The sequence below is a fragment of the Hesperophylax consimilis genome, chromosome 19, assembly GCF_061612785.1.
Source record: "Hesperophylax consimilis isolate HC1 chromosome 19, BYU_Hcon_1.0, whole genome shotgun sequence".
In the NCBI taxonomy this organism is placed as follows: domain Eukaryota; kingdom Metazoa; phylum Arthropoda; class Insecta; order Trichoptera; family Limnephilidae; genus Hesperophylax; species Hesperophylax consimilis.
Window position 1 is genome coordinate 5,064,136 of NC_142854.1, and position 18,182 is coordinate 5,082,317.

The following is an 18,182-nucleotide window of genomic DNA, read 5'->3' on the forward strand; positions in this document are numbered from 1 at the left end:
TTTGAAATAATTGACAGGCATCTACATACAATGTCAACGTTTTACTTAGGGGTTTTCATGAACAATATTGAAATGCGTTGAAAACTTATAAAACATAGCTCTATACACTACATATTCTCTACACTGCAAGGACTCATGGCTTTGTTTTGAGAGCTGCAAAAGATTTCAATAATTTAGGAACATTTATTATGTTTTATAAAACCCTTGTCAGATGCCAACTTGAGTATTACTCTACGTTATGGTCTCCATTTTTCAATATTCATTCAGATAACATTGAAAAGGTTCAACGGAAGTTTCTAAGGTTTATAAATTGCATATTCCTATACAAAACATAAATTACAATTACCTCTTGGATAAAATGTCTCTATTGAAAGAAAAAAGAATAAGCACAGATTTAATACTGTTACAATGAATACTACATTTTAAAATTGACTGTCCCGAATTATTTCAATATATCAATATCCATGTTCCCAAAAAATCATGCCGACATTTCTTACCTTTTTACTTCAATAACACCAGGACACTAGCTTACCAAAATTCTCCGATTCCGAGACTTCACAATCTCGGAAACAAATATTCTGATCTGGGTGATATATTTCATTTGAAAACTAATCAGTATAAATGTTGTATATTCTATCACTTTTATTCTTCTAGACACGAATAGACCCATGTACCCATATAACTTCTCCGCTTCTACTAGTTTGTTTTGTTGAATCTTTTAACTTCAATTATATGCGTGAGGATTCATTTTTGCCATTATGTTTACATTCTTCTTTATTGTATTAATTTTTAAGTGTTTACTCTGATACAAAATGCTTGTATTTTTTTAAATAAAAGCCCACTAGGTCGTGTAATAAATAAATATTGCAGTGCAGTGAAGGTAGTCATGATTTCACTGAACTGCTATTGTAGTTGGTCATATCCTAAGGGTTAAGGCCAAATTTGAAAAAAATCTTTTGCTAGGGGGTAATAATAAAAATAGACATAATATAGTTTTACATGACAAAATTAAAATAAATAACTTATATCATTGATGTCGCTTTTCCAAATTCCTGTAATATTCATAAATCTGTAAATGAAAAAATAAGAAAATACACAGATTTAGGAAATGAGATAAAAAGAATTTGGCATTCTCAGACTATAAAAATATTACCATTTGTTATTTCGGCTACTGTACGTATTAGATCTATCATAAAATGTATATTTAAAAATGCAAAAATCAGTCATTTTAAATACATGTAGGATAACGAAAGATTTTTTAAATATTTTTGTTTGAGGGATCTGTAGGATTTATAGGCCCCGTTAGGAGTTCTACCGAGCCGAACCCTCTGATATGAAAATATTTGGAGTCGGTGAATTATTTTCCCATTTGATCTCTAGTAAGTTGACGTGTTGTTCTTGTATTGTTTTGTATTTATTTTGCTTATATAATGCACTTGCATAATGTGGATTGACTAGATGATCATTTGTGGAAAAGTGTGTGGAAGGGTTTAGTTTTTCCTATGGGAAAGATTTAACCCGGACATAATATCGGAAAGTATAAAGTGTTTGTTCCGGTTTGTGGAGAGGTTAGTGCGGTCCCACACATTCCATATAGAGATACAAAAAATATGATCAAAAACAAAAATTAAACAAAAATAACAAAAACAAAAAACAGATGAATTGAACACAAAACAGAATAAAATGATAAAAATAATAGAAATAATAGAAAGTGGAAGCCTTCAGGGAGCCGTGACTATATTAGGCATTAGCGCACATCAGCAGTTTAAGTTTTGATTTTATTACACATAATCTTTATAATTGATTTTTGGGGAATTTCCAGGGGTTTTATATGATTATTGTAAGTTCCACCCAAAAAAAATATTATTATAGATAAATGAACTAGTGCACTGTGTGACAAGTTTCATGGTTTTTATATTTACGATGTTAATCATTCGTTTAAATATATATACATTAAGTATCTAAATTTATTTACAGTTTTTTTTCTATATTTTTGATCCATTTCAGTTGGCAATCTATGTTTATACTTCACAGTTGAACGTGTTATCAAATTATAATTGATATTAAAATTTCAGATAAAGGTTAGCTTTAGGAGTTCATTTTTAGGCCTTATAAAAAGGAATAAAATAGTTTTACCAAATTTGAAGTTAGAAGGTTTCTGTCTAGCCACTCTTTGACAATAGCAATACATTTGTTGGCCTTGATTGATTGCGTCTTCCCACGTTGCCCTTGAACTGTTATTGCAGTATTATAAACAAATGAGAATATTTTACCAGGTATATAATATTACATAGGCCATTTATATGAAGAAAGAGTAAAGGCCAAAAAACAGTACCTTGTGGGACACCATGTTTTACATTCAGATCAAAATTGCTCAAGCATTCTCCAATTTTAGTGCATTTTCGGCAATTTAGTATGTAGTTTTTGTAGTGGTATATGTATAACTCCATAATCAAGAGATCACGGATTCAAAATTCTGAGTGATTAGTAGGTATTTATGTACATCATTCATCGGTAAATACTCTAAGGACGGGTTGTTTCGGAGAATTTTAACAATTCATCAAATTTCAACGTTCGTTTTCGGGTTCTGTGAAAGTCCTATTCAAGTTCTGTTATTATATAATTGTAGGCTAGTTACTTGACAAAACTGAAATAAAAACAGAACTTGAAAAAATCTTTCATAGAACTTGAAAATGAACGTTGAAATTTGATGAATTGTTCAAATTCTCCGAAACAACCCGTCCTAAAGTTTCGCCCTGGTGACTAACATTCAGAATTGAAATGTACATTAAATTAAACGAAAATGATAAAAATACGGTCAAACAATAGATAGCACTGCGATCGTATGAAGTAAGTAATCAGGATATCTTGTTTTATTTGTCAAGGGCATGCAATCCCGTTTTAAACTAGATAAGCAATAATTTTAAAAGATTTTAAATAAATTAGCATTACTCATTTTGAACCGTGAACGTTGAAACATTGCTTGAAATGGCTTTAGCCGTGTTTGGTAACCAGATCTGAATAGCCAGGTACTTTCCACCTTCCTCTCCCCCGTCTTCTTTCCCTCCCCACTACTTTCATCCTCACAACATACCCAAATTGGGGTTGCCATAGTCTCACCGGTTCCAGATAGGGAGCAGATGATCAATGAATCAATGTAGCAGAGAATGAAGCTCAAGAGCTTATTTGGGCCTAGGATTCTAAAGGATTTATGTTAACCAGAGTCACCAGTTTCGGTATCATTGTTCACACTTCTAGACAGAATCTGTTCATTGGGTGAATCTCATTTGGTTTTTGCGCATTGCAAAGTACCAGTACAATTCGTACATCGGTTTATTCTGTGTGTTCACAGTTATATTGTATTATGTATGTTCCACTGCTCTGTGTTATGTACCTAAATACATATATCGTTTCGTCTGTTATTCTATATTTATGTGTTCAGAATGAAGATAGTATAGTACCGGGAAATTGCTTAACGTAAATATTAATATTTTTTATTTGAAACTCCTCTGTTTGCGTTGTGATTTCCCGATTGTGAATTTTGAGCCATATTCGTTAGATGTAAATAATTAAGTACCTAAAAGTTGGAAAAAAATAAAAATGATTTATTTATTAATCCTCTTACTTAAAATCGCGGTGTAATTATTACGCGGGGTGTAAGGTCGGAACAGTGATAAACTTATATTTGTACGGTTAAGCTCAAGGCCAGCTTTACAATACCAACGTTAAGCCGGCGTATAAGAATCTCAAGTTTAAAACTGTCGAATTTAATTTTTTTTTTAAATCGAAAAGAATGTGACCTTAGTGGTGTACGCCGTTCTAAGGTCACATTCTGATTATTATTTGATTATTTTGTGTATAAATCATTTTTTTTTTTAATGTAAGTATGTTCATTTTTTAAGTAAGTTTTTTAAAGTTGAAGTACGTCAAAATATTACGAAAAAAATTATAAACCAGTATCTAGACATAAATATATTATAAATGTATCTAGAAGAAAAACAGAGCTAATCTCTGTTAGGTTGCAACATCGAATATATATAGTCCCTTCGTATAATCCATATCTTAATACTTCTATTATTAGTAAGTTGGTTTTTATTTTTAAATTAAATTAATTTAAATCATATTTTGAAGTCGCGTGGAGTTATAATTTTTTGAGCATTCGTTTTTTTGAGTAAATCGAGTACCAAGTTAAAATTTGAAAAAAAAAAATCTTTAGCTACTGGGGTTAGTATCAGTTGTAAATTTTCATTTAAAATGCGTTGAAGCGTAGATCTGGCTCTACTATGTTCTCTATTTGAGATATGGGTTTTCCAATAAGAGGTGTTATTTTGAAATTCAAAGAAAAATGCCATTTTTTAATATAAATGATCGAATGTTTATTTCATTATAAAGAGGAAAGTATGCCGTTAATAGTGAAACATAACATCAGTTAAATGACCATCACGACAACGGCTACAGGACCATGTCCTTTTCATGAAATTTTCCATAACCAAATCGCAAAGTGGCTGCCTTATGTCCTCGATAGCCTCACGAATTCCATCTTTGAGGTCTTGAATTGACGCTGGGCTGTTGGCGTAGACTTCTTCTTTCACGTGGTCTCAAAGGAAGAAGTCGCAAGGTGTTAAATCACAAGATCTCGGTGACCAATTGTGCTCACCTCTTCGAGAGAAAACACGGTCCGGAAACTTTTCCCCTAAAAGATCAATGGTTTCGTTGCTTGTGTGGTACGTAACGTCGTCTTGTTGAAAGTAAACGTTGTTAAGATCAATACCATCCAATTCCGGCCATAAAAATCATTAATTCCTTAATTAATATTCAAAATAACACCTCTTATTGGAAAACTCTATAGATACATTCATCAGTTTCTAACATGCACGACTAGTTCCCTGACACCATGTATGGATATTATTTTATATAAAACGTTTTCCTTATAATACTTCTCATTACAAAATAAACAAGCGTTCATTTCAACAATGAGAGGAAAAACATCGTTTTCCAGGGAAGAAACCTGGGATTTCTCTTCGCTGAAGGAGATTTTATATTGTATTTTAAGAAAATTATAAGACAACAAAAGAAAATGACTAGCTTAACGTTTGCCATAACTGTTACAAAGAAACAGAGAAGAGTTTTTGGAACCGTTATGAGAGCTGTAATTTTGAAAATAATCTTACCGTTTTCAAAAATAGTTTCCTTTATTTTGAAAACGTTCGTTTTGTGAATATTTTCAGTAATTCAAATTTTTAACGTAAAAAATCTACCGTACAAGAGTCCCAAGTACTCCCAACCGTCTGGAGCCAGTGAGACTATGGCATCCCCAATTGGGGTATATTGTGAAGCTGAAGGTGGAGACGAGGGAAAGGATGGGGAAGAGGAATGTAGGAAAGTACCTGACTATTTAGATCTGGTCACCAAGCACAGTAAAAACAATTCAGCAATGTTTAAATGCTGAGTTGTGGTTTTTTCTCACGGAATTGTTTTTTTTAATACTAGAGGAGAAGTACCGAATATGGGATAGCTTAGCTAAAAAATATCCCATTAATTATAATTAAATCGTTTATTGAGTATTACACATTGAATTTTTTGGAAATATAGTTATGTAACTTAAAATGTTTACGAAATATTAAAATGAACTCAAAAAGGTCTTCATTTTGGACGAAAAGTAAAACAATAGAAAAAACAGGTTTCGAAAAAAGTGCTCCTATTATGGGATGCACGGATTTTGTTAATTTTGCAAGCAATAATCACAAATAAAATCAATATTTTCGGCTCCCGAACACTCAATGTGGCACCAATGGCGGCAGGCTATACATTGTATCCACTCTTCGCCTCTGATATCATGGCTGTATAGTCCTGAACAATAAGCACAAACCGCATCGGACTCAACATCACGAGGTTGGATTGCTGTCGAAATGTCTTCAGAAGAATGGGATGACAGCGACATATGTGACATCTCAGAAGAAGACGTAGAGTCGTATCGTAGCCTTCTGATGGGTTTCTTCAAGACTTTTTTTTTCACTTGGACCCCACTAGTGGAGGGCTGATCGCATATTTCCGTGCCTTTTTTCACAATGCCCCTTTTCTTCTGCATGCCTTCCAGCTCAATTTTATAAGGAGACGACGAAATTATGCAAGTTTTTCCTGCTTTTCTTCCTCTAGTGGAAACTGTCTTTTTCTTATTTGGGTAGGGTGCAATTATATTTGGGCTTACGAGGACAGGCTTGGGATCAGCAGATGGAAGAGACGTGCTAGTTGGAATACTGATTGAGTTGGGACAATCATTTTCTTGATCCTCATTTTCTAGGAAGTCCTGCTCGCTGAAGATATTCCGGTTGATGGGGTAAATTCCAGTAGCTTTGAAACCGTTCACGGCTAAAGCTGCACATTGTATTTTCAGGTATGCTTTTCCAAAAAGTTCCACGATATCAAAGACTGACAAAGGCCTCTGATTCATCAGAAGCCATTGCCAATTTCTTCACTGTAATACGTCTTTAAAGCTCCCATCACTGTCTTGTCGAGGGGCTGCAATTTGTGGGTAGAATGTGGAGGTATGCACAGAATGGTGACATGATTCTCTCGAGCTTTATCTATAAGATCAATGTTGCGTGTGTGACTATAATGTCCATCAAGGATTAACAGAATCGGATTTTCCTCAGTTGGTTTCGTATGTTCGATGAAGTGCTGGAACCAGTCCGTAAATAGTTCTGTTTGGATCCACCCTGATGGATTATATCTTCCGATGGATCCTGCCGGTGCTCCTTTCATAAGTAAAGCGTTCATTTTTTTCCGGGGAAAGATTATCATTGGCGGAACGAAATCTCCGGCGGCATTCATGCTGAGACAAATCGTTATAAGTGATCCTCTTTCCGCAGAGGTGATGGCACCGACTTGTTTTTTCCCCCTCATAGCTACAACTTTTGGAAGTTTGGACTGCACCACCGATAGGCCTGATTCGTCGACGTTATAAATTCGGTATGGGGGAAAGGATTTCTTCTCATATTCCTTCTCTAAAAGGTCGAAAAATGAACGAACATTATTTTCAGTAAATCCCTTAACGCGAGCAAACGATGTGCCTGTTGGCTTACGAAGAGAAATAATTTCCTTGTGGCGATTTAAATATCCTTTTAACCATTTTCTCCCAGCTGTTTCGTTTTTAAATGGGTGCTGTAGATTATTGCGAACTGCTAGTTGATATGCAAGTCTTTTGATATCTTTCCTTGTCAGTCCGTAATACCGCTTTTCCATTTCTAATAGGTAATCCCGCAACTGTCCCTCTAAAACTGGTCCCAAGACTGACTTTCGTCCCAGCGCAGCTTCAACAGCATCTTCTTCAGCGCTCGGCTTGCATAATCTGAATAAAGTGCTTCGAGGAACCTCGTAAAGAATAGCGGCTTTCTGATAACCCATGGTCTTCGTCTTTACAGCTTCCATAGCCTTAAGCATTTTTTCTTTATCCCACGTCTTCCGCTGTTTTGTCTTCGACATTTTGAGGTTAGTGTAGGCCAAAATAGATAAACCTGGAATATCAAAAAAGAAATTTAGTTCTACTAGAATTCCATATTGGAAACACTGTTCCTAATATGAGATAGTATTCCATATTAGGGACATCAAAAATCCCATATTTGGAACAAGATCAATTCAAACAAATATATTTATAGAACAAAATCTACTTGAATTTAACTTCAAAACATTTTTAAAACATAAAATTTAAATAATAATTTGGTCGATCAGTGAAAGATTGTCAATTTTGTGGAGAAAATCTTTTGAGAAAGAATAAAGTGAAACTTACATAAATATTATACCGGTGTGGCACAAAAACTTGATCACTCTCTCAGGCGCGTGTGTTGTGGCCGAACGAGTACTGACATGTTCAAGATCGTTCGGTGGGGAATAGGGAACGCTGGGTTATAGAAGCTGTTCTCGCATACATTTTGAGAAACATGACCATCTCATATTAGGGACGTATGCCATATTCGGTACATCTCCTCTACTATTTACACATTTTACTACACATTTTTGGTCTACGTATTCCATTGATGGTCGGGAGCAGTTGAGGCACTTGTGTGGTACATTTACTCTCAAAAAATATAATAAGGAGGTTCGTCATTGTGAGTAACTGTGTTCGTTTCGATATTAGCTATAATACCTACGTATTTTTTTATTTTATTTATTTATTTCTATACATACATTACAGTGTCTACCAAATATTTACATTTGTATATAATACATAAATTTAGAACTGTTGTTAATATGGTGTTTTATGCTGGGTGTAAGGTAGGTTTGAGTAGGTGACACTGTGGTGGGTAATGTTATATGTTTCGTGAACACCTCACTAGGAGAACCTGTGCTGAGGTGTTTACGTGGTTATGATTAAATGGTACATGTATTTATGTGTATTGGTTAAATTTTCTTATATAAGTGTAAGTTGGGATTTTAAATTTTTTTTTTATTGTTATTTAAAATAAAGGAAAAAAATATTTATTAATATGCACATATATACATACACCCATGTATACATACATAAATACACACATATGCATGCATACATCCATATAAGTAAACACATGCATACATACATACATATACATTCATCCATGATTTTGTTTGGTGTTATAATGTTTTGTATAAAATGGATATCTTGTTTTTTGATCCAGGCTGTGATCAGTTTTTTGTGAATGTTTGTGTATGTATTTCCCATTAGTAGTAGTTTCAGAGTGGTGGGCATACAATTAAAAAGTTTTGTAGCGTAATACTGGAAGTGTCTTTGTCCGTGTGTGGTGTATGTTATCGGTATGTTCAGGGTATTGTTTGGTGTCGACCTTGTTTTTATTGTTGTTTGAGGTGGCATTGGAATGTGTAGTATTATATGTCGTATTATGATAGATATTTTCTATCTATCGAACTTGTCATTAATGTTACAAAAACAGCTTGACGTATGTCACTAAAAAGATTGCTTCCTGTATAAAATTGAACAACAAAGCAATACACCGTATATTTATATATCAGCAGAGGTATACGTGAATACTTCTTCTAACACAGCAAACTTATTTTGTGGCACCATTTTAATTGAAATTAATAAGAAAAAATAAGATAGGTTTATCTAAAAGACGCTGTCTAGATTGCATTTAGTTCGGGTTGAATCTTGCGATCATACATAAAGATAGTTGCCAATAAATAATGTGCGGTGAAAAAATGAAGACATTGTTGGTAGTTCTTATTCGAAGTATGATACAGTTAAATGTGACCGAAGGGGATAGGGTCCCATTAGCTCAGTGGTAGAGCGGTGCCCCGGCAAGGAAAGGGTCCTGGGTTCGAGTCCTAGATGTGACCGTATCCTTTTCTGATTGTTCCGTTTCAGATTTTCGTTTAAAAATCGCTTATATTGTCTTCAATAATTAAAATACTTAGTTTTTACCACTTTTATTGTTTATAAATACCAACATGTTTCATGAGCAATGCTCACTTCTTCGGGGTTTTAATAATACTAATTATGAATAATAGACATAGACAATGGTAATTCATTGTTGCCATTGTCTATGTCTATTATTTTTTAGTGACACCATTGTCTATGTCTATTATTTCTCTATTGACACCATTGTCTATGTCTATTATTTATAATTAGTATTGTTAAAACCCTGAAGAAATGAGCGTTGCTCATGAAACATGTTGGTATTTATAAACAATAAAAGTGGTAAAAACTAAGTATTTTATTAATTTCAATAAACGTGAATAATTTAACATGATGCTTAAGCCACCGCGTTTTTAATTTCTACCGATTTATAACGTATTTCAATATATGTGGTTTTTGAATATAATATCTTTTCATTTGTGGTGCCGAAACGGTAATTATATAAAATCCTCTACACGGAAAAAAATCGCAAAGTATGCTTCGAAAATTATTAAAAGCACATTTTATTCTGTTATGTAACATGTCGTAGGTATGAAAAAGTTCGTAGTGTTTCTTTAAATGCAACTTTTTTCGTTAGATTTTTGGTCTATTTGAAACGAGTCGTGTTTTATTAAATTCAAATTTTTCGCTTATGGCGATGCACTAAGTCGTGTAATATTTTAAATTGAGCCGCTATCAATAACAAACCTTACGTAGATGGCGATAAGGTTTAAATTCCCGCTTAACACCATCCGCCTGTTTTGATTAATGCAAGAAAAAAAACATGGCCAAAAAGTGCCTTTTATTTTATTTTGTGGATGTTCAGGCATAAATATTAAAAAAAAATTCTGATCATTTTATAAATAACTTAATTTGTCACATTATACAATAAAATCATAACCGAAAATAGGTTCGTAAGTAGGAGATTTTGAACTTTAAAGCAGTTTTTATAGGCCTTATACATTATTTTTTTCTGGGCTTATAAAACGACTTATCTAAAAAATACTCGATTATTTCAAAGGCCAAGATATATTCTACTCGCAGTATTTAATTAAAGCATCTGAAACATTTCTAGGCGACAAAATTTTCAAACCAAAAACACATGATTTTGCATTACTACGTATGGCATCACCCTAATTCATTAATAATTATAGCGTTTTTATTATAAGGGCTCCCACTTTAGCATTAGGTAAATTACTAGTACTATTTATAAGTTAACAATAATATTTTTTTACACAAAATTAACTCCATCCTTGAGGTCATTAAGAAAATAATTTCATTCAGGGTATTTGTCATCTTTAGGGATGCTGTTTCTGATTTTTAATCTACATTAATGATTTGTGTAATTTAGATATTTATTTATTTATTTAAACGCCCATTGGGCTTTTACATACATTGTTATTAGTGTTATTACATTAACTATGTGACATTGAAAAGTTTACGTACATATATAAATAAAATAGTTATTATATCTGTAGTACATAAATGTTTTACAAATAATACAGAATACCATTATGGAGAATTTTTTTTCTTTTTTTACTTACTTAGAAAAATAAATGGATTGAAATTAATCAGCATTTATAGGTACTTAAAATCATATTCGAATTGTTATTTAAATTACAATATTAATTTGTAAAGTTAAAACATATATATTAAAGTTAAAAAGTCATAAAAGAAGTCATAAAAGAAAAGAGTGAAAAAACAGAAGCTAAAAAATGGGTTTTTTACTATGGAGGGGAGAAGTCATACATATCAGCAAAGTGTTTATGTAGATTTCGTTTGAGCACTGCTACGGAATCTCTAAATATATCAACAACATTACCAAATTTATTACCAAAATTTTGTATTCGATTTAACGATATGTGCGCATGATAATTAGATTTGAAATTGTTACAGAAAAAGGTGGAATTTTGTCTCGTATTTTTGGAAGGTACAAATAATTTTATTGTGGCAAGAATTTCAGGGCTGTCGATTCTATAATTAATAATTTTATTTAGTAGAACAAGGTCGGAGATAATTCGCCTATCTGATAGCGTAATCAAATTTAGTTGATGCATGAGTTGGATATAATTTATATTTTGGATTGGAATATTAAGTTTAAAGTTAATAAATCTTAAAAATTTGTGTTGTACCCTTTCAATATTGTTGGAATGTACTTTATAAAACGGGGACCAAATAGGCGAATTATACTCTACTTGACTTCTTACTAAAGATGTGTACAGTGTGTTCAAACATTCTAGTGACTTGAAGTCACATGCGGTTCTACATATCAACCCAAGCATTTTTAGGGCTTTATTTGTGATTTCATTTATATGCGGATTGAATGTTAACTGTTCATCAAATATAACACCCAAGTCCCTGATTTGAGTGACAGCTGTCAATTTTACATTATGAAGCGAATATTCATAAATTGTATGATTTCGTATTTTACAAAAACGAATGACCTGACATTTTTTAATATTAAGAAACAGAGAGTTGATGATGCACCAACGATATAGTTTATTTAAATTAAGTTGCAAAGTATAACAATCGTCTAAACTGCGTATTGTTTTATATATTTTCAAATCATCTGCGAAAAGAAGAACTTCTACATCTTTAAATATGCTAACAATATCATTAATAAATAACAAAAAAAGAATTGGTCCCAGGTGAGACCCCTGAGGGACCCCACTTGTGGCTTCGAAAATGTAAGATTCCACAGATTTTATTTTGACACATAGCTCTCTTTTACTAAGATAACTTTCAATCCAACTTAACAGATTACCCTTGATACCCAACATACTTAATTTTTGTACAAGGATATGTCGCCTAACTTTGTCAAATGCTTTGGAAAAATCAGTATATATTGAATCCACTTGATGCTTCAAGGCAAGAGAATCAGTTATGTAATTTTCGTATATGATCAAGTTACTTAGGGTGGATTTACCTGTGATAAAGCCATGCTGGTTGGGTACAATAATATTATTAATTTGTTTACATATTACATCTAGGACTAACGATTCAAATAGTTTGGGAATAGCGGACAATATACATATTGGTCTGTAGTTCGATACATCGCTATATTCCAGGTAACATTGTTAGTTTCGCAGACGATACTTCTTCAATATTTGAGGGTAAAACCTGGAGAGATGCTTTTAATAAATGTGACTTAGGAGTAAAAGCAGTAAAGAGTTGGCTGAATAATAACATCTTAACTTTGAATACAATAAAAACTAAATATGTGACATTTAGTATATCATAAAAAAGTCAGCCTTCTGACACTCATAATCTAATTATACATAATTGTCTGCTAAATTGTAATTGCCACCCCTTGGAAAGTATAGATTGTATCATGTATCTAGGTGTAAAGATTGATTAATTTTTAAGATGAAATGATCATTTCGATATTTTAACAAAGAATATCAGGAGACTTACATTTATTTTTAAAGAACTTCGACACCTATTGGACAAAGAAAAATTAAAAACTGTCTATTTTGCCTTAGTCCAATCTCGATTTTCTTATAACATAGTATGCTAGGGATCATGTCTAAAGTCCAATGTTGAATTACTAAATATTACTCAAAAATTGATCCTTAAAGTGATGTACAAAAAAATTTCTGTTATCCATCCAACCTACTTTATAAGGAATGTAATGTTATGTGCATTAAACAGCTATGTATCACTCAAATACTTTGTCGATTTTTTATCAATATTAAATTTGCTGAAAGAACACAACAAATGCGGACAACTAGAATTAGCTCTACATTGAACTTTGTGGCGGTACATACGAAAACTTCTTTTGGTCAAAGAAATTATTTATATCAGGCACCACTTATGTTTAATATTCTTCCAAATCATATTAAGTCTACCAATTCCTTAGTTAAATTTAAAAAGTAAATTAAGGTTTATGTATTGACAGACGATTGTCTTAATATTTTTTCATCAAGTCCATTTAAATTTTCATTTAAGTCCCATTTGCTAAAAACTGAATGTAACCCTATCTGTCTTTATTATCTACTTTGCTTCTTCTTTTGAATAATGATTAATGATTAAATATGATTCAAATATTGTTACAATATACTGTCAAATTACCCATCTGGTAACACATCTTATACTTATTTTTTCTTTAATTTTGAAATATTTTATGTTTGTATGTAGAATTACTTTATGTTTGTGATACTCTTATGTTTGCTTCACTCAAATGTAAACTGTTAACCTCGATACAGGTTTAGTCCTAGTGAGGTTGATTTGTATGTGAAATAAAAAGTGTTTTATGTATAGTGAGATGCAATAAATAATAACGAGAAATCTGTAGTGTTTTTGTCCAAAGGATGTGCTGGTTTTTGGTATTAGTAGTTGGTGTCCATGCCTTGTTCTAGCATTGCGAGAAATGTGTGAAGTTTTAAATGTGTTTAGGTTCTTGTAAAGGAAAGTAAGTATTTGTTTTGAATATAATTTTTGAATCTTCAACACTGGGCATTTTTTGAATATGGTGAAGTGGGTGTTAGTATTGGTACTTTAAGTATTACTTTTATTAAGGTTTTCTGAGCTTTATACAGTGTGTCTATGTATTCTTTACTGGCATAGACCCAGGCAATAATGCCGATTAATATTAATGATAATAATTGCTCTGACCACTGAGCTTATTCGACTAAACCTACGTCTTTTTAAATATTTACAGTTTTGATACATATGTCAATAATGACTTTTAAATCAATTTCTATCATTATAAAACTAAGACTAAGAAATACCAACATTAGATTCATTTGTCTAATACATATTTTTTGGTTGTTATCTTTACGTAGGTAGTTTCGTTTGCAAATTGTGCAAATTGCGAGAGTAAATTTAGCTGCACATTATTAAATTAATAAAATATTATTCACCTTATCAAAATGCCAACATGCATGAATATTGCTCAGCCTTTTGATCACATTGCAAGCATTGTTGTAGGTTACCATAGCCGCCGTCTGCTGAGGTTTAACCTAACATAACGTAGGTCAGATAACTTGGCGGCTTGCCAAACTAATCTAATAGTAATACCGGGCAAAGCCGGGCCATGCCGCTGAATTATTTCGCAAGGATGCGGCCTAGTTAATGTATTACTTTGGACAGTGCAGTGGGGTCAAATGTTATATATTACTCGTAATAATATAGTGTTAGTCGAATATTCCTTGTGGATCGTAGATCGGCATTTTTACCAAAATTTGTTAACGTTTTTATCATTTTTATATCAAAGCTGCTAAAATGTTAGGCTTCATCGTATCAACTCTACTTTGCCCATGTACGAAGTCATTTGGAGTTTGCATCAGATGTTTTTTTGTTAAAAGTCATTTATAAGATTTACTAATTATGCAGAGGCAGCTTCATACTTTAAAATTGATTCACTGAGTGTACGGATGCATCATAAGGATGCACTATTCCTGTATAAAGTAGTTAACAATAACATCCAATGCCCAGAGTTGCTAAACAAGATTCCATTCAATGTACCTGCGTGTTCAACATGCTCTTGTGTCCTGTTCAGGGTTGATCAAAGCAAAACGAACTCCAAGCAGAATTCTTGTCTGAACATACTATGCAATTATTACAATAGCGTATTATCCAAGGTTGATATTTTAAGTTCCGAACTTACCAAATACAAGAGGTCCATAAAAGTATATTTCTCTGATGGTTTGTGAATAATGTTTCTATTGTTTATATCTCTATTATGAGTTTATTTATACCTACAACATCTCTCCATGGCTATAAATGTATTGTTTTGTAATTTTTTCATTTTATATAATCTTTGTTTTGTATAATTTATTTAAATAACTTATTCCATATTATGCTGTCTCAGTTAAAGTCACAAGGAGGAAATCCATAATTAATTTTATTGTAATATATAATACTTATGTACAAAATGATTAAATGTAAACTGTCGATTTATCGAAAATGAATAAATAAATAAAATAAATAAAAATGTTAATCTTTCTATTTCGTTATTTTTAAGTTTTATTTATAAGTTTCCACCAATACCAGATTACTAGTCGGGATTTTTTTCTAGTGAAGAAATTCTGGGACTAACCACCATTATATGTACTCCTCATTGCCCAGAATACTGATGGAGGGTAGTAACGTGAATTCCTTAGTAGACATCTGTAATTTATTACTTATTAAATATAAATATTGTATTTTTACTGGAATAGAGGGAGGTTGAGCAGTACTTTAATATTCAGATCTAGTCACAAGTGATGGTTTTAAATAAAACGAATTTATGTGAGCAGGTACCGCAAAAGAGGCCCAACAGCGAGTGATACGATGGCATCCCCAATTATTTGGATTTACTGTGAGGTTATTCCATTTTTGTAATATTAGCACTCTAGCATACCCAAAAGTCACGAGCCATAAAATTTTCGGGCGTTCGCCGGGATTTGAAACCGCGACCTACGGATTTGTAGCAAGGGATCGTAACCACTCAACTCATACTGTTGATCTGAATAAGCGCCGTTCACAAGGACCATTCTGAAGTGAATATATCTACTACTTCTAATAAAAAAGAGTGAACTTAAACCACAGGCAATAAATATGTTAATAAGTTATGTAGATTCAGATCTATATTATTTCTTTTCCTGTGGTTTGAAGGAGGCATAGAAAATGCGTGAATCAAAATAAATATAACAATTTTATTACCATTTTATACATTTTCACGTTCCTTCCTGTTTTTCCTTTCGGCTTGAAGGATTGTTTAGCGAATAGAATTTGTTTTCCCAATACTTGACCTACTTTTACACCGTGCGGGTTGATAGGTTGGAGAAGTGGAAGGGAAAGTATCATCGAGTTTTAGGGAGATAAGGGTAGGAACTGTTTCTACACATCGTGTTGGGAAATTGAACAGTTTTACAGGAAGAAAATGAGCGAATTTCATCTTTTCAGGATCACACTTGCTGCGTATCGTCATCACATGATCTGACCTTTTGTTATTTCCTGTGGAAGAGCTGTTAGATCTTTAGCATTGGGACCAATGCTTGGCGGTTCAATTCCCAGTGAGTGAATATAATTAATAAAGTACTCATTAAAGGAATAAAAATAATAATAATAATTGGATGACTTGTATAACGCCGTTTTTGTGCAAAATCACCTCAAAGGCGCTGTACAAACTTATAATACATTTCTACAGTGATCTATGTTATTACTTAACTATTTCTGGAGAAAATATACAGTACAATACTTACCTGGTAGGTCACTGGAGATTAACACTTAATTAACATTATCTAAGTGTTTATTGGCGAAATTTAGATACAAGATTTAGGACTTAATTGAAAAATTAAATATAACTGGAGTTTCTCTTAGGAATGGTATATTTAATCAAAGGGTACGACAGCTTAAAAAGGTAAGTTTTTAGTTGAGACCTGAATTCTGTTGGACTTGTTATGGATCTTAGTTCTGGAGGGAGTTTATTCCAAGCCTTCGGCCCTGATACTCCGAAAGCGCGATCACCAAACTTAGTATTTGGCTTGCGCTTATGTTCCATCAGTCTGCCTACAGCTGATGATGTTGCTGATCTAAGAGTTGACTGTTTCAAACCAGTGTTTTCCGGGACGCATAGTTCAGAGTTCGCATAGTTCAGATAGACCCTAGACGAGCTAGGCAAACACTTAATGTGGACATTGAATGAACTGGTAGGACTACTAATGGGAGACTGTCACCTCAGGAGACACAACATGCATCAGCTGTTGAAAGTGAAAAACACCAATAGATGCAAGAAACGTGAAGAGGATGAAAATGATCCAATTCACCTATGGTGCCCATGTCGTGCTCTGATGGGAACAACATATCGTAGAACTAGGATACATATCATCCAGTATCCAATGACAATCCTAAACAACATTTTTCGAGTTGCTGAGGAATGAAGTTAAATGGGAAATAGCACATTAAACCTGAGGAATGAGGTGAAATGGGATTTAGCACAATGGGCCCGTGGTCTGAGTACTGACGAGAACAATCCATAAAGGTCTCCACTAAAAAATATTTTTTTAATATTTAAAAAAATTCTAGCTCAAAAATCTATGAAACATTACCATCAACATTGATTATGTTCGTCACTTCTCTTCAAATTTTAATCAAGATTCATAAGGGTAAAAAAAATGAATGGATAATATTAATATTAAAAAAATTAGGATAGGTAAGTTCAAAAGTAATTATTATTGTAAAAATTCAATCAATCATTTAAAATATCCAAACGAAAATTAGTTAATCAAAGTTCCAGGAAAATTAATGAAAGTTCTATTGTAAATATTTAATTTATACTTTATGGCAATATTTCACTTCGTTTTTCATAAAGTAATTAGGTAGAGGTTCTCCTCCTGAAACTACCAAAATATTAAAAAGAAATCAACAAACTTTTTTAAAGCACATATTATAAATTAAAGTTACACTTAATGAATCGGTAAAATTCCACAACTTCAACTCCCTTCATACATGACGACTAATTTTATTTCTTATTACTTAAAATTCTGAATATTGGACTGGACTAGCTTAGATAAAATTCATAAAAATAAACTGACCACCGAGACAAATACGACTGATTTCTCTTAATTTTCCCGCACACAGAACCTTAGAAGAAATTATCCGTAAATGTGCGCAGTGTAATGCAAGAAAGTTAACGTTATAAATAAGAACTGTTTCTTACAAAATAAATAAAATCAACTTACCCTTACAAAGACGCCACTATTTATAAAAAATGGTTGAATTTGCACGGTTGCTTTGCTTACCTGCAACAAAAAGAGATGATAATGTTAGTTTATATAAAATAACTAACATAGTTAGCCAGTTACCCAGTTAG

The 18,182-nt window shown here is 32.6% G+C and overlaps 2 protein-coding genes across 2 annotated transcripts in view; both read right to left on the bottom strand.

Moving 5' to 3' along the window:
• The window catches only part of GABA-B-R1 (gamma-aminobutyric acid type B receptor subunit 1), a 462,430-nt gene that overhangs the window by 304,517 nt on the left and 139,731 nt on the right, over positions 1–18,182 (bottom strand). The window lies entirely within an intron of this gene.
• LOC149414697 (uncharacterized) lies at positions 6,451–7,482 on the bottom strand. Its single transcript, XM_089643374.1, has one exon. It carries the CDS (start codon positions 7,480–7,482, stop codon positions 6,451–6,453), a length of 1,032 nt encoding a protein of 343 aa, XP_089499500.1.

Coding starts and splice junctions, on each gene's coding strand:
- LOC149414697 (XM_089643374.1), bottom strand. CDS start 7,482: ATGTCGAAGACAAAACAGCGGAAGACGTGGGATAAAGAAAAAATGCTT.